At 44.0% G+C, this 22,771-nt stretch overlaps 1 protein-coding gene across 12 annotated transcripts in view; it reads right to left on the bottom strand.

Moving 5' to 3' along the window:
* kiaa1109 (KIAA1109 ortholog) overlaps positions 1–22,771 on the bottom strand; it is a 78,127-nt gene that overhangs the window by 11,893 nt on the left and 43,463 nt on the right. For 4 of the 12 annotated variants that reach the window (XM_078289552.1, XM_078289555.1, XM_078289553.1 and 1 more), the window contains 29 exons: positions 22,452–22,715; positions 21,858–21,951; positions 19,154–19,360; positions 18,028–18,263; positions 17,687–17,931; positions 16,939–17,044; positions 16,110–16,207; positions 15,777–15,965; positions 15,417–15,585; positions 14,294–14,505; positions 13,442–13,525; positions 12,451–12,649; positions 12,178–12,241; positions 11,762–11,984; positions 10,581–10,757; positions 9,828–9,958; positions 9,556–9,679; positions 9,293–9,405; positions 8,883–8,973; positions 8,296–8,355; positions 5,628–5,896; positions 4,882–5,097; positions 4,602–4,782; positions 3,773–3,962; positions 3,189–3,350; positions 2,902–3,041; positions 2,145–2,340; positions 1,641–1,841; positions 210–386 (listed from right to left, as the gene is read on the bottom strand). In XM_078289552.1, coding sequence (XP_078145678.1) covers positions 210–386; positions 1,641–1,841; positions 2,145–2,340; positions 2,902–3,041; positions 3,189–3,350; positions 3,773–3,962; positions 4,602–4,782; positions 4,882–5,097; positions 5,628–5,896; positions 8,296–8,355; positions 8,883–8,973; positions 9,293–9,405; positions 9,556–9,679; positions 9,828–9,958; positions 10,581–10,757; positions 11,762–11,984; positions 12,178–12,241; positions 12,451–12,649; positions 13,442–13,525; positions 14,294–14,505; positions 15,417–15,585; positions 15,777–15,965; positions 16,110–16,207; positions 16,939–17,044; positions 17,687–17,931; positions 18,028–18,263; positions 19,154–19,360; positions 21,858–21,951; positions 22,452–22,715 — 4,818 coding nt within the window. The remainder of the gene's footprint in view (positions 1–209; positions 387–1,640; positions 1,842–2,144; positions 2,341–2,901; positions 3,042–3,188; positions 3,351–3,772; positions 3,963–4,601; positions 4,783–4,881; positions 5,098–5,627; positions 5,897–8,295; positions 8,356–8,882; positions 8,974–9,292; positions 9,406–9,555; positions 9,680–9,827; positions 9,959–10,580; positions 10,758–11,761; positions 11,985–12,177; positions 12,242–12,450; positions 12,650–13,441; positions 13,526–14,293; positions 14,506–15,416; positions 15,586–15,776; positions 15,966–16,109; positions 16,208–16,938; positions 17,045–17,686; positions 17,932–18,027; positions 18,264–19,153; positions 19,361–21,857; positions 21,952–22,451; positions 22,716–22,771) is intronic. The other 8 variants (XM_078289561.1, XM_078289562.1, XM_078289554.1 and 5 more) reach the window with 7 other exon arrangements.

Genomic DNA, 22,771 nt, shown 5'->3' with positions numbered 1-22,771 from the left:
AAAATACATTCTGGTATATTCCTGTAAAGGGACTTAAAGTTCTGATATTCCCTGACTTTCCCAGAGAATTGACCAAATTCCCTGACTTTCCCGTGTGGAAAACACCTCTCTGAATTCCATGATATTCCAGTAGGAACTGTCATAATCAATGCACTGCTGTAAAAATAAACCTTGCCTACACTGCACAGGAATGGCCAGTATCTCAGTACCTGAGATATTGATGAGGGTGGTGTCCATCTTGCCACCCTTGGCAGGGATGAAGCTCTCAATGAAGGTGGGGCCTCCTGTCCGCCTCATCCTGGACAGGCTGACCTTTACGAACTCCAGGTTGATGCTCAGAGAGTCCTTCCTCCCTGTGACCGAAGACGGCTCCTCGTCCACTGTACCTTGAAAAACACAACATGTGACACACTGATCTCACTAATATCTAATTATTATATTCTCAGGATTATCTTTAGGGCATTTCAATGTCATAAAGTAACACAGGTACATTGCGTAAGCCTGTTGAGGTGCAAATTTCTTTCACAGTATAATGACATTATGACTCACTATATTTAGAGCATGGTTAAAAAACTAAAACTAAGATTGAAACTACATTTTTTCCTGCTGTGCGTTGCATTCTGTTCGACAACGCTCTGGTGGGCGACTTCAGTTTTCCTGGTCATTAGATGAAAACTGCTTTACTCCCTTAGGAAAACAGTGTTGAAATACACTGTGCGCCTGTACAGAAATAGAAACTAGCATACATAATACATCCACTTCCAACAAACATCAGATACTGTACATACAGCATCACTCTTAACAAGCCTATTTTGAACTTCAGACATAATAAATTATCCTTATTTCCAGCCTTTGATGCTCTCCTCTGACAGAATGAGGTAAAGAAAATAGCAGAGTGACATCCAGCCATACATTATGTTACAATAATCAATAGTAGTGCATCAAAATGGGACTGACAGCCCAGCAGATGAGATATTAATCCATGAAGGGGTGTAGTGTGTGTTTCAATGGCAGTGAGCTGCAACTAGAGCCTGACAAAGGTCTTGGCACACCCATTACTGGCCCATATAAGTAATATCTGTAAGTAAATCCATACATGTAAGCAATCAATACTGATACCAATACTTCCTACTCATACAGCCTACTTGATGCGCTGAACTGATGGCTGAAAATGTTTATATAATCCCAATTGTTTATACTCTATTTTTATGTTTATACAACACCAAGTACATGACCCAGTTTCCCCAAAGGAATCAATAAAGCTTCTTATCATAGGGGCCTTTCATAAACTCACAAACTTTCATAACTCATGGCATATGATAACACTGTACAGCCATCAGCACAAAAAAGTAACTCTCAGCACACTCATTAATGGTTATTCACATCTACACTAGACCTTGGAGAAGAATAAGAATAGAAAGAATAAGCACGTTTGTTTTACAGAAATCTGATCTAGCATTTGGTCTGGGGAAGGGTTATAATGACATGTGACCACAGAGACAAATCTTATATTAGACACTGTTCATTTTCTCAGCCAATTGATGTTTGGGTTAGACAAACTATAACCCTAGTATTTATAATAGTCTCTAATAGGACAGGAGAATATGGTGAAAAGTTTTCCCTTTTCCCCCTTTCCGTACCTAATGGCCCGGGACCCGGCGGCAGCCCGGTGACGGCGGACTTCTGTTTGCCGGCACCGTAGGGGTGGAAGACGTAGAGGGAGAAGTCGGACATGCAGGCGGTGAAGCTGAGGCCCGAGGAGCTGCTGGGGGGGCCGGTGAGGTCCGACTGGCTGCTGCTGTGGCGGCTCCTGCCCAGAGGGCTGCCCAGCAGGGGAGACGCTGTGAAGGAGAGGAGAGGAGAGGAGAAAGAGTTAATCTATGACTTCTATCAAGCTCTATTGACAGTGCTTTTGACTTGCATTCTGTCAAACACTGCAAACATTTTATGTATTTATTAATTAATTTATTTCATTTCATAACCTGCAGGATTTGGCATAAAATCAGACCAGAGAGCAAAGAAATTAATGCAAGGGAACAAGCTGTGAGCAACATTAAATCACGACTCACGACTATTTACATTTCTCTCCTTTTCCGAGTATCATTATTCTTCCAAAACAAAATGCTAACTAGTGCTCTCCTGACCTTTGCTGGGGGGAGGCTTGGGGATGTGCTGCCCCGGCGGGGTGGAGGAGGGCGGGTGCGGCCCGTCGGCGGGGTGGGTTCCCGTCGGGGTCTCCAGCTCGCCGCGGTTGGAGGAGAAGACCAGGTCCAGGGAGGGCAGCTTGAGCATGCACTCCACCCGGGACATCGGCAGGCAGCTGAAGCGGATCTGAGAGGGCTGGAGACATGCGTGATAAATGATAATTCAGTCTGATTCACTTCGATTCAAAATGCTTAACTGCATATCCAACAGTATGACTGTACAGGTTTCAAAAAATGTCCAAAGGGACATTACAGATAGAAACAGATGGGAAGGATGCGACCGGATGTTTTCTCTATCTTCCTAGTGAAGCTGTTATAACTTCTCCTGCATTCTGGCAACACATATGGCATCTGTCTTGTCCTCTGTCACTTATTTTATAGACCTTTTTGAGAAACAGATGAATGACCATTAAAGTGTCGCAAGATAATTTTGGGGGGGGGTCGCAAGATGATCTATGCGATAGGAAAAAAGCAGATTTCTACTATATACATTTATTATCAGGTCTATTTTTTCTTATTTTTATAAAGTTTTTGCTTTTTTTTTTCTTGTGAAGTACTAAATCGTTTTCAGCCTCTAGGCCTCCTCTGATAACGAATCAAATAAAAAGCAAAAATTGAAAAAGCAAAATCATTCTTTGTTTGAAATCAAGGTTCATCTCCTCGCAGCTGGGTGTGCAGCCAGGCTGTGCGTCAGTACCTGGACTCGGACGTAGACCACCACGTCCACAGGGAAGGAGGAGTAGGCCGACGTGGACGAGGACACCAGGGAGGTGGTGGACTCCTCCAGCTGCTCCACCGGCTCAAACTGACCCATGTCCTCTTCCTGGGAGGCCACAGCTGACGGAGGAACACAAAGACAAGAGTCATCTATGAATACCAGACACACAACTAGGTTCCATTGTAAACGCTTTCTGAGGAACAGTATACATAAAGACCAGATGTTGCGTCGCACTTAACCGAAAAACTCCCAACAAACACACCGACCTGCATAGTTCCTCTCCACAGGAGTGATAGGAATGGTCTCCAGGGCCTTTTCCAGGAAGTCCAGCAGACAGGGGCTGATGACCATTTCCTCCGGCAGGGTCTGCAGGGCCACCCAGGCATACAGCTTGGCCGTCTTCACCCCTCCACTGCCCTTCCCTTTGGCTGCCGGGACACATGGGAGTTTATGTCAGTAGCCTGGACAACATGTTATCTACAACACTTTTGAGTGGGATTTACAATTTGGATCCTGGGCGTTCAATGACCAACTTCTTGATCAGTCAAATCAAATTAATTTAAAGTGCATTTCATACACTTTAAATAAGTAGAAGTCAGGTCAATAGTAGTCTTTTTGACTTCGGTGTCTTTTGAGAATCACCCAATCTTTCCTTCAATACGCAGGAGCCCGTTTGATCAAAGGTGCCCTCTGGAATCATGCCACAAAATAAGGGCCGAAGCTGCATGCATTTGATCAGGTGGGCCTAGTGCGGATGTACGCGGCCAGAGTGGAGAGGCGTGGCGCTCTAGTGACGGTGATTGCGGATGGTGCTAGGGCATGCAAGTGAGGATGAGGAAATGCTCAGTACCTGATGGAAGAGGTGGGGGCGGGGGAGGTAGGAGCGAGTTAGTCTTGCTTTGGACAGCATTGGGAGGGTTTGGAGGGCCGCTATCTTTCATACCATACAGCTTCGATTCTTTGGAGAGCGTGCGGGGGAGCGAGGATCCGCGCGAGGCGTTGGGCGACTCCGTCTTCAGGGTCTTGGAGTTGTAGTGCAACTGGGGGGAACAAAAAAGAAGATGTCACGTTTCAAAGTAGAAAAAAAGATACTCATAAATTAATCATGATCTATCTCTATTGCTTAAGTTTAAGTTGTCCTTTTTACCCTAACATGCAAGATTTTTGACCACAAATGGAATTTAGTGCACAAATGTTTGCAATGCTTTTTGGATGTGATTTTTGGAAAGGGCTTGACAAAATCCAGACAATGTATTCTGTTCATGTCAGCTCAAATTTATCCCTTTCTGACCCATCGCAATGTGACAAATTGCTGTAAGAATTGAAGGCAGTGCACTGCAGTCTCAATTTTAAGCCAATATCACCACTACTGGATCTTTTTAAAAAACTTCTCAGATATAGAACAAGAAGTGCAACCCCTTAGATTGCAATGGTAGATAGGATATGGGAGAAGTAGAGAAATACGATACAAAGAAAAAAATGGTGTTGCTCAAAAACTGGCTACATGAAGACACCTTGCCTAAACTGCAATCTAAGTGTCTGTGCTTTTTGTTCGAGTGTAGTTCATGTAGTCTGGGTTTGGCAAAGGACATCCGGATTTTATTTCTGATAATTAATCCTTGATCATGTTCTTTCACCAGAGGCTTGTGGACCACTTGGGTGATGAGAGAGAAGCTGACCTTAACGTCTACTCCTGGAATGTAGAAGACGGTGGTCTCCATGTCATTGGATTTGGTCTGCAGGGAGGAGGGACACTTCTTGCCCGCTAGGAGGTGGGTGGTGGAGGTGTAGGTGGGCTGCAGCTTCTTCTTCTTTGGCGGAGACTCCTGGTCCAGACTCCTGAGGCTGCGCTCACAACTCCTACAAAATGCCAGAAGGAGAAGAGTGCTGTCACAGGAAAAAAGCTACTTACGCTTTATTTGTTTAGTTATCTGAATGTACTTGCGTGTTTCGTCGTACCTCCTGAAGGAGATGTCCTCATGTTCAGGTTGCTGAGTAGTGGGATGCAGGACACACTTGCCGCTGTCAATCTCCACCCGGACGTCCAGCTCGAAGTCAATGTTTCTCTCAGTTGGCGGGCTAATGAAGCTGCGATTGCTAGGTGTGCTCGGCCAGCGCTCGCTGAACAGCTGACTGACAGCGGCGAAGCCTGACGACTTCCTGTGAGACGCTTGGCTGGGAAGAAAGAGGAAAGGGAGATGTAATTAAAGAGGAACTAAACCCCAAACCCAAATCTGTGGTGAAGCCTGACACCTAATGGTGAAAAGTAGGGTACTGAACTGGCCCTCTGCTATTGGCTGATCTTTGGTGCCAGGTGATGTCACCAGCTGTTGTACTCTATAGAAGGTGACATCACCTGGCACCAGTTACCAAACCCAAATCTGTGGTGAAGCCTGACACCTAATGGTGAAAAGTAGGGTACTGAACTGGCCATCTGCTATTGGCTGGTCTTTGGTGCCAGGTGATGTCAATACCTGTTGTTCTCTATAGAAGGTGACATCACCTGGCACCAAAGACCAGCCAATAGCAGGTGGCCAGTTAAGTACCCTTCACCACATGTTTGGGTTTGGGTTTAGTTACTCTTTAAAAAAAACCTGAAGCTTCCACACAAAGTTTATGAAGTGACTGTAGCAGTGCTTCGTTTCATCTAACATTCACCATAACAATGCTTTCTTTGAGTAGCCAAAAACAAAAAGACAACTCACACAGGCCGTCGGTAGCTAGGCGGCCTCTCACGTTCAAACTCGTCCTCCTTGTCTGAGTCCTCGGAGGAGGAGGAGGAGAGCTCGTCGCGCCTCATGTCGTCGTGCTGGAAGGGAAGGGCGGGTGAAAAGACGGCGGGGGTGGCGGGCGCACTGAAAACTGGGTGCTGGCCCTCGCTAACGGTTGGGGAATGGAGATGATGGTGATGATGAGGATGGGGTGGCTCGTCAATGGTGACTGACAACAGGTCCGTTTCTGTCTCCTCAGGGAACTTCAGAGAAGGGCAGCGTTAGAGAGTCAAGAATTTCAAACGGGAACACATAAGCCTCTGCATTATGACTTTGATGAGGTCACTTCCTACTTAAGAGTCATCAGTGCTGAAGGCTACGATCAGAGTAATTTGATAAAAGCAAATGCTGTAGATGTAGCTGATGTCTTTAAGTAGGAGGCTAGCCATGAAGTCATAATGGTGAGTCGAATTTTGAAGGAGATAGCGTTCTGTAAAATGGACCGTGGCGCTTGTTGCTCAAAATAATTATTTTATTTTATGAATTTGTGGCACTTAATGATCCATTGAGTTTTGACTTCAATGCTAAATGCGTATTTAATAGCACATTATAGATCTATGATATGGTTTTGGATGTTTATATGTCCAATAACACAGAACACTATCAGCCTGAAATTGTTTTTAGAGGAGTTGAGAGGTCATGCATGTTCTGTAAGGAGGCAGGAAAGAGAGACAGTGTGAGATGAGGAGGAAGATGAGGATGTCATAACACCTTGACAGAGTGAAGGTGAAATACATTTGATCTCAAGACAGTGATAATGAAAAAAGCCAGAGAAAGTCTACTAGTCTACAAGTCTACTATCCATAGTGATAGCTCCAGAAAAAGCCTGAATGTGACTACAGATCCCCAAGGCTGACTGCTCCTAAATATCAACACAAGTGTACAGAGGGTCAACTCTTGGACATCATTTGATATGTTCTTTCATTGCCCATCTAAAGTCTGTGTTTATTAGCCAACAGAAAACCACTGGCAAGGCATCAGTCCAGTTATAGTCAGCAAAGTTCTTCAGTCAGTCGGTGCCAGGAGGGTTTTGAGGCCAAATGATTGACAAGAGAAGCAAACGCTTAGTCATATAGCCTTGAGCAGAGTCAGTCCGGGTCAGTTATCAAAAAAACCCACTAGAAACTGTGAAGAGTGATTATTGGAGGCGTTGTATAGTGAAAAAGATTTTTATCATTTACACCAAGTGGGGAAATCCCACAGCAGATAGATCCATTCAACCCAGATAAACACCAAGCCTCATTTAAACACAGGTGTAAAATACACCCAGCAAAACCTCCATAGGTCAATCAGTTATTTTTTTAATTATTCATTTTTGAATCAAAAAGTGTATTTTTAGCAAACTTTTTCTGATGAAAGTCAAATGAGCCTGGCTTTAATCACAATTTAGTTTACAATATTTTGAGGCCTACTGACACTTTACAGTTGTTTAAAAAGGTATCAGGTGTAGCATTTTAACATCAATAAATCATTAACATATTAATTTTCAGACATTATTACAATAACCATGAACAAACGAGACCATTGCCAAGAAGATTGTCTCTACACTGCATTTTCCATTGTGAGTCAGCTGGTCGGATTTGGCGGGAAATCTGCTGGATTGCTTTACGGCACAAAACAGGAAGAGGGCGCTGTTCTTCCAGAGCAAACGGAGCTAAAACTTCTCACAACGGCAGATGGTGGAAGGAGTGAAAGGCTGATGGGAAAAATCATCTTCTTCATGTTTATCCTCTTCAATAAAGTCAAAGAGAAAAATGCACATGGAGCGATGCAAGGGCGGGGGAGGGAGGACAAGCAGCAACATCCTCTTTGCAATGCTACTAGCGTGAGATACAGCCTAACAATCATGTTGACCATGGTCTCATTTGTTTACTGTAATCATACCAAGGTGTCACAATTAATGTGATAATGTTATATTGAATGCTACACATAGCACCTTTAAAGCTGGATTGGTGTCTGTGAAATGGCAGCCTAGATGGATCTTTTATCTGCACTGGGTTTTTAATGATGTTAGGTGTGAATGAGGTGCTACTGTGGCTGACAGACAATACAGCTGACAGGCCTTGGGTCAGAAGTTAACCATGCATAGCTGCTGGAAACCAGTAAGTACATTAAGGTTGAAGCAAAATTGATTTGGATTATTATGCAATTTCAAGACAGGATGGGAACGTGTGCCTTCATAATGCAATTAAGTGTAATTTCAATTACGCATAATTTCAATTACAAGTATCTATTTACATGTAAGTCTTCATATCATGCAGGGAAATTACTTTGTTGCATATAAGCACCAGGAATAAATAAGGAATGTGACTAGCGACACAACTTCCCTCGTGAAATAAATGGGAGTTATAAAACACAGAAAAAAAAACACTGAAAAAGCACATCTCTGTTCAACATAAGATTATTGTAGAACTGAACATGGATGCATATATTCAAAAAAGACTAGGGGAGGCTAGTATTTCACCATCTTGTTTGGAATTTTGCATATTCCAAATCATATGAGCGTTGTCCAAGGTAATCACAGAGGAGAAGAGGAAACAGAATCTGGTTTTGGTTAGGCATTCTTCCCCATGTGTTAGATTTCATCTTTGGTTCCATATACCTTGAATACCTCTCCTGGACTGACAGGCGTGTTTGTGGAGTCCAAGCCCTGATTATTAATCTTTAATTGAACAAAAGAGACATCAGAACGTAGCTCATCCAAAATAAAAAATAAAAAAACAGAACATTTTACAAGGAGGAGGCGAAATTGCACTTTGAGCACAATGGCTACTCCCTTCAAGCGGTCTTTAAAATAAACTGTACAGCCCCCAATGATGGATCAAAAGAGCCGCCGCTATGATTAAATAGCCCAAACGACTCTATTGTGTACAGGTGATTACACTGAAAACGCCTGAGCACATTCTGCTGTTGACTGATGATATATTTTAATTCCTGTAACAACACCGTGACATAATCCCCATTGTTGACAAACGCACATAGAAATGGAGGATGAGATGAGAGGGCCCTACGCATGTACATCAACATAAAAGGACATGAAACTAAAAAGCATTCAATATTTGGTTTGGTTAAAACAAATGTATCAAGAGAGGATTTACTGTACAGTGCAATAAAATCTGATAAAAGCCTTAAAGTGTTGTAGCTTTCTCTATTATGTGAGCATGTACGAACTTGTGGAGGTTTGATTACCGTGTCCTGGATGTTGAACGTGACCCTGGGCCCGGGGGAGGATGCATCCACGCGGATATCTGGCAAGTCATCTACATCCCCTATTCTGGAACTGAAGGCAGAGAGAATTGAAAAAGAGATGCACCGATACAAATACTGACATGGGGTGATAACAGGCTAAAACAGGGTATCAGTACAGTCTAAATCTGTGTTCAGTAAAATACTACTCAATGTGTAGTTGGATTTCCAGTTCTTTCTACTCAATTATTCTGACTCCAGTAAAAAAAATAAAAAATTCCACTGCTGAAGGTGCTATGTGTGATGTTGAAAAATGCTACACGTAGCACCCTTAAGAGTGACATTTCAGTGATGATATGATACCGTGGAAAAAGACTACTCTACACTAGGATCAGCATGCCCTCCTGTATTACCTCTGTCGGTCCATCCTCTTTAGAGGGGGCCGGCCTGCTGCTGCTGAGATGCTTTTGGAGCGGTTGTAGCTTGGTTTGTAGCCCAGGCCCCACTTGTCCTTTAGAGAGGCCGCCTGGTAAGGAACACACACAAACGCAAAGTCCAAAACAGGATTTCTTACAAGTCCATGTTCGGCCAACGCTCTGTTGTCATAAGACAGATATGACAGGTATCATTTTAACTTTTAAGCTGGTGGTACTCAAACTCAAAGATGTGCATTCACCCTCATGCTGGAGCGACGCAGTTTCTTCCTGACATCTCTCCTGATGTCGTTCACGGCCACAGACTCCAACTGCTGATAGCGCTGGATCTCCTGGTTGATGGTGCCCTCACTGGCCCCCAGTTTCCTGAGGTCAAGAAAACAGGGTGTGCATTTTGAATCCAAACACTCCAACAGGACAGCCAATGAATGTCCTGACATCCTTCAGAGTAAACCCTCTACAAGTGATGGAGGTTATTCGGCCTGATTATAGCAATGTAAGTAGCATCTCTTACTTGAGGTCGTCGATGACCTTGGCCTGTTCGTTCAGCTCTCTGATATCCACCAGCCTCTTGGTGAACTTCCTCCCACGGGCGTCAATCACCTGGTTCCCCATCACCATCTGCCTCCTGGGGTCAATGGCCTCCTGTTTGGTCACAGAAATGTTACACACCCAAACCCATTCAGCCGGTCAGACTGACGAAAGAAGTAAGTGACAAACCTGCTTATCAAACCCAATTACCATTTTTTCTGCAAATACTCTCCCAGGCAGTTGCTGTGTTCTTAGTACATTTGCCTTGTTAAATTCGGGTAATTATTTTGATGATTATGATTCAACCAAGAGAAGTTAATGTGGAGTCCAGTCCACACACCAGGGATGATACAACACAAAATATCACAAAATGGAACACACCACCACCACTTCCACCTCCACCGCTTCTCCCCTCAAAGTTCCTAAATCAGGGAAATTATTAATGGATGCAAGAAGAAATAAGTAAGCCTTCTTGCCACAGGGAATTCTGTGACACAAATTACTTTTTTTTTTTCACCCACCGCTGAAGCTTAATGAGGAGGGCAGTGAAAGCAAATGCGAAGCGCCACCGTTCTCTAACACGATGCCAAATGAGTTTTGGCATACAACAGCATTGCTAAGCATTTTGGAATCCACACCCGTCAACTGAAGATGATTGAGATGTAACGGCACCTTGGAAGTGATTTTGTGGGCCCAGAGAAAAAAACAAGAGTTAACACTGTGGGTGACTACATACACAGCCCCAGGAGAGGGGTCTTTGGGCCCTGTCGCCGCCCGCTCGGGGGCGAGGCGAGGCACAGTTTAAGTAGTCGGCTGGGACAGAGACACTCAGAGGCCTGGGGCTGAGGCCCAGGATGTGGTTTACCAGACGCTTCCTTAAGGTCAGGCGGGGGCTGAACAGGCCCTCTGGACTCTGCAAACAACGGCAGGGACAGATGTATGGACACGTGGCAGCATGGATGACTCAAGGATTTTGGCGTCTGAAGCTTTGTTTTAAACGTAAGCCATGCGGGATTTCTCCAAATGCATTGTTGTAACATGAAATGTCATAACGACCATCAGTGGCAGGTTCTGCAGCACTAGTGAACTGCTTATTTTAAAGAGTAACTTAACTCCAAACCCAAATCTGTGGTGAAGTCTGATGCCTAATGGTGAAAAGTAAGGTACTGAACTGGCCATCTGCTATTGGCTGGTCTTTGTGCCAGGTGATGTCACCACTTGTTGTACTCTATAGAAGGTGACATCACCTGGCACAAAGACCAGCCAATAGCAGATGGCCAGTTCAGTACCCTACTTTTTTTTAGGTGTCAGGCTTCACCACAGGTTTGGGTTTGGGGTTTAGTTACTCTTTAAGCATCTTTTTATAGGACTACTGAAAGGGATTCCAAGAACTACCTAATTGGAAACACAAAGCACAACATTGGGTCTACTGTTTGCAACCATGACAGTTGCATTTTTACCCTTAACATTAGACTGTGTCATTACAACTAATTTGAAAGTGATATTTTAACAAGTAACTAAACCCCAAACTCAAATCTGTGGTGAAGTCTGACATCTAATGGTGAAAAGTAGGATACTGAACGGAACATCTGCTATTGGCTGGTCTTTGGTGCCAGGAGATGTCACCTTCTATATAGTACAACTGGTGGTGACATCACCTGGCACCAAAGACCAGCCAATAGCAGATGGCCAGTTCAGTACCCTACTTTTCACCATTAGGTGTCAGGCTTCACCACAGATTTGAGTTTGGGGTTTAGTTAATATTTAATAAGGTAAAGTTCTGTTGGAAATGTTCTAATTCTACTGCCAGCAGTAGAAGTGGAACAGAAGCAGTGTATCCAATGTATTTCAGTGCTGGTCCTAAACCAAATTGCAAGCTGGTATGCACATGCACCAACACACATGTTGCTGACTGACCATGTGGATGGTGGGCGACATGGTGTCTGCTTCGTCCTCGTCCGAAAGGTCCGCCATGTTGACGGAGTTCAGGTCGGCGATGTCGTCCACGTCCTCCTCACCCGTCAGCGAGGTGAGCGTGTTGCCCAGGGCGTTGAGCCGCTTGCCGATGTTGGGGTCCATGTGCACGTCGATGCCGCACATTTTCCACAGCACGTTCAGGGTCCAGGTGCCGGCGCTGCTGCTCTCTGTTTCGAGAAGGAGGGGGAAGAGAAGGAAGCCAGGAGGGAGAGAAAAAAGAATGGGAGAGAGGATGCAGATTCAATTAACGCACAATTAAAATTAAACACAGTTGTCTCATGCTCATTGCTTCTGTCAGAATGGAGCTTTGGGGCTTGATCCATATTTTATGAACTAAAGAGCTTAGTAATAAGAACTTGCCTGCAGACGGTTGCCCTGTAGTCCTGGAACATACTTCATATGTGCCATCAGGGACTACACCTACATACAGACCACACAGACACACAAACCATATTTCATATTTCAGAATTGCAAGTCACATAGGAATTCTCCATTTCTACCCACTGAAGTTAGGTCATCAATCAAACAATAATGGGTCCCTACAGACGACATTATTATTATCACTGACATAGGAATTCCCTCCTTCCTTCCTTTTCCATTCCTTCATCGTGTCATGTTGTGTCACTCACAAGCGTTCATGACCATGTCCCCCCGGATTTCGGGCTTCCAGTCGTCCCAGGAGGTCTCGAAGCCCTCGGCAAAGCGGATGCAGAAGTTCTTGAAGTGGCCTTTGCTGACCAGCGACTCGGAGGAGCAGGCGGTGATCAGCGTGCTCTCGATGGTCAGGACCAGGGCGGAGCCGGTGTCGAAGTCGATGCTGTGATTGGCCTGGCGGAGAGGCGGGGAGGGGAGGGGAGGGGAGGCGGGTTAGCCGGGCCTCAGGTTAGGGGGCAGTACAGGGAAAAAGAACCCACTTCCATGTGTTGGGGAAAAGGCAGACTTGGGGTGAGCTGGTAACACTTCATTCAGCCTGCCATATACTGTATATCCACTTTGAAATACATCTTACACTCAACTTCTGACCTATGAAGTGACAGATTAGACCTCAAATTAAGATTAAAATTGTCGTTATCTTTTTGCAGCTAGTGTATTAATTGCAAATTATAGACTATTCATAAGATCTAAACCTATGAGTGAAATGTTACCAAGCTTTTCAGTGTGTTAGATTGTGTTCGATTGTAGGGTGGGAAAAGCTTTGCCCCTTGGAAAGACTTAGAGCCTGCCATGTACACCACTGTGTATCATTACACCTAGTGCAGTGTGTGTTATGATTTAATGCATGTCATGGAAGATTAGGCTGATAATAATCGCTGAATTCCCTTATAACAATAAATGTGCAATCTGAATACCTTGGCCACCAACTGGCATAACCCCTTTTTTTTATCATTAAGTAGTTAAAAACCCCAAAGACCTCAAACACCACGTCAAGCTTAGTTGTTATGCCAGTTCCCGTGAAACAAAATGTGACTGTTACAAAGTGGTGTGACCTGCCTTTTTTAACAAACAGAACAGCTATGATACTGGGTACTTATGACAGGTTTGAAGGAAGAGTATTGATTATAGCAAGTCATTGTTCCACAACACAAGCGATTACAAGAGATGGAATAAATTGTAGGTTACTTTTTGTGCATTTTTATGCCGGCCTACTGATGTGCTGGCCCCAGCTTCAGAGCGGATGCCCTCCGTAACTGGTACTTGTCCTCTCTATGGAAATAAGTACGACATAACAGCTGGTATATCTTGTCTCTATGGACATAAGTATAACATTACAACTGGTATAGACCTCACTATGGATATAACATGAAAACTGATGAGGATAACAGAGGAATTGTTCTTTTTATGAACATAAAGAACAAGATGACAATTGTGTTTTTTTTTTTCTTTTTAGAGAGCTACAAATAAAAGCAATGAATATCATGATCACTGGTACAGTAAAGGCTTGCCAAGCGCCAATGGAGATGATATGATCACTTTCTGACAAGAGAAGGGACGGCATGATTTCATGATTTCATGATTTGACAAAAGAAGCCCGCATTCCCATTTACTGTTAAACTTTGCTTTAGTTACATGTGGCTCCTGATGAAAGCATTGCGATTTCAACACAGACAGTAAAAAAAAAACAAAATTAAAAACAACTTGATTTTAAAGAAAGATTATAGGTAAAGTGCACAAATGATATGCTCAATATAACACATCTGTAAACCGTGGCTCTTGTGAAGCACATTGAAACACTGCTACACATCGACCCACGGTATTAAAATGCAAATCAAAGGTGACAAAGCTGCACACAAGACATTTTAGCTCTGTGCTTACATTACCTGCATCTTGTGAAATTTTGAACAGCGCTGTTGCCTATTTGTAGTGCAAAATATGAGCCTAAGCACAGAAGTAAAATGCCCTTTGCGCCGTCTACAATGTAAACAAACATGGATTGTGGAGTGTTAAGTGTTAAAGCCGAGCCTGGCGAGTTACCTGGGACGTGTTGGTGATGGGCAGGCAGATGCCCAGGTCGTTGACGGTCAGCTGCAGGAAGAGGGTGCTGAAGGCCTGGGCCGAGGTCTGCTGGATGCCCGGCAGCTTGTCCACCACCTCCTTGGTCGCCATGTGGATGTCCTTGTTGAGGGCCAGCCGCTGCTCGTTCCAGTTGTCGTACGCCGCTTTGTAATTGAGCCAGAAGAGCACGGCTGCAGGAGGGAACGCGATGATAAATAATCAGAACAAAGTTTTATGTTAATTTGGGGTTGATTTTTCCTCTAGTTTAACAAATGGATTCCTGTTCAAGAGGCTATCCCATAAGTGGGCAGCATGGTAAGATAGCAATACATTCGACAGAAATTATCATATTCAATTTGCTGGATGCATTTATCCAAAGGACCTTAGGGGATCATGAATGCATATATTTTCAGTATTGGTGGCCACAGTGGAAATAAAAGGATACAGAAATTCCAGTTATTTTCAACCTGGGTCTTATTTTCCTAGTTATTGCCAAGCTCTACAGTGAAGTAAGTGACCATGTATGGTACATAAAGTACCAGTTCGCTCTCCAATACACACCCAGAGGGGCAAAGCAATCTCCAACAGTAGAACTCAGAACGCGATTAAAGCAGGCCCTTCCAACACAGTAACACTCCCACTGCACTGAGACCAGCTGGCATCAGATTTCTGATTATCTATGGCCTGAAACTTGCATATATTGTGATGTCTACATAGACACTGGAGCAAAATCTGAAGGGGGCGTGTTTTATAGTTGGTGACTGTGGGGAAATGGCATAGTAACATGATTCAATTTTTTTTACTGTGATTACTTCACACCTCCAAGAACCAAAATCACCAGAAATATCAGGAATTGCCACATCCTAGGATACCCCCCCTTTAAAGATGTGTAACTGCAGTGTGAATGTTATTGTGTTGAAAGGACGTCTTTTAATCGCTTTTTGGGTTCAACTGTTAGAGATTACTTTTGTCCTGCGTGTGTGCATTGGCGAACTGGAGGTATGCAAAGCTGTACAGTGAAGTAAGCGTCAAAATTTTGAACAGAGACAATCTTTTTGATTTGATGCAGACATTATTATTTCTGTCAAAAAGCAAACTGAACCTCTGTCAAACGCCACCGGCTGGGCGAAAACGATGGGCCTGTTGAGCGTGATGAGGACGGCCTCCTTGTCTGAGGAGCCGCTGATCTCCTCCTGTAGGGCGTTCCGAAGGCCGATCCGAGTTCGGAAGTACGCCACCTGGTGGAAGTCTGAGCCGGCCTCTTCGTACACCTGTATAGTGGAAGGAGGGAGGGGGGTCAGATCGCCATCTATCATATCAAGCACCAGAGGTCCTAACCTTTGGAAATATGTGGATTCTGTAAACCATTGTTGCATTGAAGCAGGTTGGCATAGATATAAACAGGAGCAGGCACCTTTGCTTAGGACCACTTATTTCTCCAGTGTGAGGTTTTGGTCTGTACCTGGTGCTTGACTATCTGTCCGAGGGCCAGGTTGAGGTCCACTTGGCACTTGCCGAACAGCTTGAGGTAACTGCTGCTGCCGCCGGGCTGGGTCTTGCACTGGATCCGGTTGGACAGCTCCAGTTCGATCAGGCCCGTCTCGAAGCGCACTGCCCGCATGGAGGGAGTGGTCGCTGTCATCTGGATGCCCTGGGGAAGAGGAAAGTGGCATGTGGACGTTTCTTCAAAGCTTGACTTACATTAAATAGACAGAAAACATCACCTGGTTGCTTAAAAGGAGTGCGACAGATTTGCTTTGTATTATTATCCTGAAGGAAATTGAATAGGAGATACCTTGAACATGAGGCTGAGCGAATACAGCAGGATTTTGGGCTTGTCTGCATCAGTTGAGATGTCATGCTCGTTCCACAACGGGATGGGCTGCTCTCCTCCTGCACACACACACACACACACACACACACACACACACACACACACACACACACACACAAGTCAACCTCACAAGTTCCAACAAATAGACTAGATAGATAATGTGTGTGATGTGGTGGGGTGTGTGTGGGGCGTGGGGGCGAGCGCTAATATCTGCTGAAGCGGAATAAAATTTTCATTTCCGCTCCAACTGCGTTCAAAGACTGTTCCCTGTTGCAACTGCTTGCAATATACTCAGCCTACAGCTACACAATTCTCATTATTCTTCACCCTAATCTGACATCACAACTCTCTGTTCTCTCTGTTGGGTCATTACACTGATCAAGCTTATTGAATTAAACAAATTACTATCAGTATTGTTGTGGAAATTGTCTTGATTTGATTTGTGCCAGTGTGTCTCACCTTGTGCATTGTTTCGAGGGGAAAACGCTTCATTTCAACTCCCCACAAGTGGCAGCTGTAGGCTGTAGAGTACTATGGGGAACGGTGTGTTCCGATGTTTAAGATTAGATTAACTTTATTGATCCGAGGGGAAACTGGGCCAGTGCAGCCGCAAAGAAAAGGATAGTTTTGTATAGTTTCTATGTGTTAGTGTTGCCATATAGGATGTAGAAAAACTGAAACTGCTCTCAACAGGAGCAAGTGAAATTTTAATAATTCTAAACCCTAACAAAAAAGTGTGTGTGTGTGTGTGTGTGTGTGTGTGTGTATGTGTGTGTTGGTCCTGGGTTACCTGACACCTTCTGGATGACCTCGTTCACCTCCTTCATGAAAACCTTCTGCAGGAAGACCAGGTGGTTGAGCAGATCTGTGGTCAGGTTGTGCTCGAAAGAGCCAATCTGCAAATCACAGGAGACAGTTAGGGTTGACCGGCATCAAAGAAAATAGTAAGTCCACTGATTTAGGAATAATAGATTAGAATCAGAGGACCACTTACTCAAACTTACTCAAACACATAAGAATCAGTAGTTTTTGGTCCAATATAGCAATGCAATATCATAATCACTCCCCACCATAATATATACACCACCTACGTTTTTTGTTTTGTATGTGGTTTTTCAGTAACTTTTTTCTTTTGTCCTTTTGTCTGCACAATTTCATTAGTTTTTATTGTCTTTATTTTGGTTGCTTCACAATAGGAGGGCCACTTGACAAGCCCCTATGGGTTTTTTTTGGCTCCTCCTGCACATCTTTTCTGTTTTCAACTCCCAATCTCTGTTTTATTCCATCTCCCTTCACTGTTATGTTACATAATGTTTTTTTTCCTCTGAATATGTGCAATAAACTAAACTAAACTAAACTAAACGATCAGGGATAGCAAATGAAAAGTATTAAAAAGCAAAGAAATAAAGCAGCTTGACCAACAAACACCACCAAAACTCAGCCAACTCAAGGTTAAACTATGGAGAGGGCTTTCAGGTGATGTTTTTGACTGGAAACTGCTGTTGCCCTGGGATACGAACACGAACACAGCCTCTTACCTCGGCCACACAGCGCAGGTAGTTGCCCTGCAGGTAGTTGCCCTGCTTGGACGGGAAGTCGTCGGGCGCCCAGCCCTGGTCCGAGTGGCTCTCGTGCTCCTCCATGATGTACTCGCCCGACATGGTGACCGGCGGCAGGTTGAGGCTGGCCGACGGCGGCATGGTGGACATGTCCACCGGCGACACTTTGGACTGGAAGCACAGCTTGTGGTTCGGCAGCTCGAAGGTGAAACTGGTTTGTGCGCCTGGGGGGAGGGGAGGAGACATCGGGGGCGTCGGAACATGAGGGAGTCAATTCTTCCGGGACTAGGGATGCCCCAGTAATTATATTACACACACACCTGTCATGCCGTGGCTCTTCATGCGGCCCATTTTGTACTCGGCCTTTAGCGAGGGCAGCAGGGCGGCCCCGATAGTGATGCCGTCCATCATGGCGCTGAACTTGAGAACGATGGGCTTCTTCTCCAGGCCCTCGGGCAGCTGGGGGAACTCGTTGGCCTCGACGGGCGTCTGGTTGATGCTGGACGCCTTGTCGGAGGGCTGCGGGGTCGGGGTGTCCTCCCTGTTGGGGGGCGGACTGAGAGGGGGGGAGACCAAACGCAGTCTGTGTGAGGCGGCGATCGGACTGGAGGCTTTGAAATAATGAGGGACTGTAGCTTTGTTAATGTAGATCCTGGAATGAATGAAGTTGGACTGGATTCAACTTCAAATACCATACCAAGACCTTCCGCTCTAATTCCAAAACTTATGAGGCATGCTGTTTGCAAACTGAATAAAATATTGGAAAGCTGTATGCTGCTGCTTAGTTGGTCAGCGAGTGTGTGATCACGCAGAGATACTGGCTCATATTCCAGTAAAAATCTAATTCCAGATAAGCTCTTAAAATGCATTTCCCTATCCCAATCACAGCTACAACTGTATACATAATATTCCGAATATTACCATGTAAACAGAACGAACACAGGCTGTGAAAACAACAGTAAACTGGATTCATTGTTTATGTCCCAGCATTTTAATAATCAGGATATGAGTTTTCCTGCCTACTTGAAATGCGTATGATATTTAAATGCGGCACATCTTAAACAGAACAGTCAAGTACTCCAAATAATATTGGAATATTACCATGCATGTAAAAGCACTCATGCAATTGTCACTTGACTGTTAGCTTTTTTTTATGAGGTTTTTATTATAAGGATAGATTAGGATGGGATGAGTGTACAAAATATTAGAGCCGCCTGCTTTTTTCCTTTGAAAAGACACAGGAAACAAATACGGATTTTTAAGTATTGAGACACTTCATTGTGCAAAAGGGGGTGAAATTGAATATACAATGATTTATACCCTCAGTGCTTAATACTGTATAGGAGCTGTAATGTTCCAGTATTTCCCTCCAAATGAGATTTTGCTCTTAATTGGTCTGTCTGCGTAAATAAAAACAAAAAAGAGAGATAAATAAGCCAAACGCACATGTTGGAGGGCTGGCGGATGAGGTCGGAGATCTGCTTGGAGAGCTGGTGCGAGCTGCGGACCATCATGCTGTGCAGGGTGGCCGGGTGCTGGGGGATGTTGATCATGATGGCTCCCACCTTGAAGACGGCCGCGTTGTTGGTCTTCAGCCCCCGCTGGGCGCTGTACAGGGCCTGCGACTTGGCGATGTTGCATTTCACCACCGTCCTGAAACGCAGAGGGTTTTTGATTCAGCTACGGGTGATGTGGAGATATCAATGGATGTGGAATGACTTGAGTGGATGTGGCAATTGACAGAGAAACACTGAAACACCATGCACATTCAGGACAGCATTCAGTATTCTGGTTTCAAAGGGCGCAGGTAGGTGATGATGACAGTATGGCAGCCAACTGCATGATCTCTTATGCAGAAAATGGTTCCTTTCCTGGCTCTACACACCTAGATGACTGATGAATGTAAAACTGGCATGGGGCCATAACAATCAAGGCTACAATACACAGATGAGATGGACTGAAACTGGTGAAGTAGCCGATATAAACATGAGGAAGGGAGCATAACATAGATGAGAATGCAGAGATTCTCAAAAAAAAAGCACAACAAGAAGCCAACTTTCTGCTTTCATAAAATTAACAGGGCTGGGTGCCCCAAGTTCTCTCTGTAATATGAAAGTGGCTTTATACACACACACACACACACACACACACAATGTCTGGGCAAGAAAAGACTTCTGAGAAACTGTTCACTGAACACGTGGATGACAGGTGACTCAGACAAATGAACGATGTGCATTTAGGGCAGTTTTGGATTTGCGATGCATGTGATTAAGCCCTAAACGGCAGCAGTAACATACAGAAACTCTTGTTTAGCTGTGCTGGTGGGAGATGTGGGGAAATCCTCCAGTCTATGCAAGTAGTTGGAAGAGAAAGCCGGGGGGGAATGTAAGAGAAAGAAGAGCAGAAGAGAGGGTGAAACAGTAATGACACCATTAGCTGAAAGCATCCACAATGTTTTCCACAAGCACACTGAGGAGCCAGGAGGGTCATGCTTCACACTATTTATTTATTTATTTTTATATAGGAACAAGCTCTATTTTGGTGTCTTTTCATGCATTCTGACACCTTGATTCCATTCAAAATAATTTTTATTTTTCAGTAATTCTAATGCTTTTACTTCCAAAACTGTATGGTTTAGATATAGTGTTGAGCATTTATGGAAGACTTAAAAATGTTACTACTATTTTTACTACTATCACTAAAATATATTATATATACAATTAATGACGTAAGGCTGGTGTGCTGGACATCCACATACCAGCTTTTAAACTCAATGTAGTTTCACTCACTATAATCATGCACAGAAGCGCAAGAGAACTTGTTAATATTTAAAACATAAAATTCATCAACAGAAAAGAAGTGAATGAACAGTAGGTATTAGGTACATTAATAAAATCGGTATTAAACTACACTAAGTCTAGCTCAGTGGACCGGTGTTATAAATGTAACCGACAAACTAGGTCTGGAAGACAGCATCTAAAGATGAAACAACTGCTAACTATCTGCTCTGAAGTGAGATTTAATTCTATACTGGAGCCTGTTGTGCTCAAGCTTATTACTTAATTAATCATCCTTGGCAATTGCCAGCGCAGCGTGTTGAGTCGAATCAAACTGGCAAGTAGGGAAAATGTGCTTCATATCTGAGTGTTAGGCAATTTTACACATCACTGATAACTAACAAGTGTCAGGTTACTGTATAGCACACACCATTACAAACACATGGGAGCAGTTCGGAGCATACTGTAGAATTTAAAGTTTCACTTATTTTCACGACGGGAGGATCTGTTCGATCCAATGAGATGCAAAGGCTTTTTTCTCGTAGCGCTAAAATGAAGCGGAACAAAGCGCGGAGACGGATGGCTCTGTCTCGGAACAAGGCTCGTAACGTCGTTACGGCGGTCGTGTTCAGGGAAATTATTTGCATTAAAAACAAATATTGCTGTTAAAAGAGCATCTGGCTGGAAAGGAGACAGTAATTGGCTCTTTTATTGGGTGCCAGCACTTGTGGAAAACACTGCACTCCACTCTTCCTACACCTCAGTTCAAATTTAGGGATTTTCAGAGATACCTGTACACTCAAGATTAAAGCACTCATTTGCATACTCTGTGTTGAAGTGGCACGTTTTCTTCTTTGACGTCATTTACTGCTTTGATGTCACTGGGTATCTACAAACAGTACGCAACCACTTTTGCGAAGTTGTAATTACACCTAAGAGTTGTGAAAACTTGAAAGCAGTGGAAGTTCTATATGTTCATGTTCATGTTAAAATAAAATGTTCTTTATCTTGGCCGGCACACAAGGAACATGAAATCAGAGCATTAGAAATCATTCATTAGTTATTAGTAAAAAGCAAAACCAAAGACACTGCAGCAATTTCAGTAATCCTACATTAAAGTACTTACTAATTCATTAACAAATGCAAATTAATTTGAAAGAGATAAACATTACTGTATGTAGAAAGAAAACTTCAGTCAATAAAGCATGATGATGACCACCTCAATTCAAAATGCGATTCACATAATAATCACAGGCCCTTCATGCTCTATAATTTCAAGATTGGACATAAAAACCTGAATGGCAAAAGACTAATTTTGAACATCCACTTTCTGAATTGGCTGAATTGAAAGGGAGTGGACTCTGAGTACGTACTGGATGTCAGGCGTTATCCCCTCCAGCAGAACAATGTTTACCCCTCCTATGTGAGCCGATGCACAGGTCTCTGTCATTTTCTGGTGCAGGATATCTATGGACACAATACAATAACAAAAAAAAAAGATGAGTTCAAACAGAATACAAACACCTGTGTTGCAAGCAGCATCCAAAAATGTTACTTTCTGGCTCATCTGCCAAAGGTTGGTAATAGGGATGGGATGATCTTTTTTGTCTTGGTCTTCATTTTTTCTTTTTGGTAGTCTTACACCTGCTATGTGTCCCCACATGGGAATAACATACATTTTTCACTAATAATGGGATGCTTAACCATCAAGGTAGCGGAGTACCAAAGTTAGACAATACTACTTGTCACTACTACTACTAGCCATTTGCTTTGATTTGATTGGTGTGTCGTCAGTGTGTATACAGTGGCCAGCAGAGGAAAAAAAGGATATGAACAGGCATAGACCAAAGACTAATAATCAAGGCATTCAAATGTTATCATCTAAAAAAACTACCAGCCAGTGAGGCAGATGATCCATATTTATTTATCCACTAAAGATGAATTTTACTGCCTGAGCTCGGCCTCACCTTTCATCTTCTCCTTCAGGGTGAAGCTGCCGTGGATCTTCTTCAGCTCCGCCTCCATGGTGAGCCCGCCGATGTCCGCCTCCAGGTGCGTGCGGTTCACCATGCCAATGCCGAACACAATGAGGGTGACGTGCTGCGGCTCGGAGCTCACCAGGCTGCGCCGCCTCCCGCCCGCGCCCGGGGGCTTGTTGGGCGTGGTCGGCTCCTGCTGCTCGTTTTCGAAGATCACCCTGCAGAACGGCTCCGAGGGCCGGCGCCCACCGTCTGAATGAAAGAAGGAAGATATCATGGCGATGACATATAGACCTTAATATGTGTCA

The sequence above is a fragment of the Centroberyx gerrardi genome, chromosome 17, assembly GCF_048128805.1.
Source record: "Centroberyx gerrardi isolate f3 chromosome 17, fCenGer3.hap1.cur.20231027, whole genome shotgun sequence".
Classification (NCBI taxonomy): domain Eukaryota; kingdom Metazoa; phylum Chordata; class Actinopteri; order Beryciformes; family Berycidae; genus Centroberyx; species Centroberyx gerrardi.
This window is presented reverse-complemented; position numbering and strand designations above follow the sequence as displayed.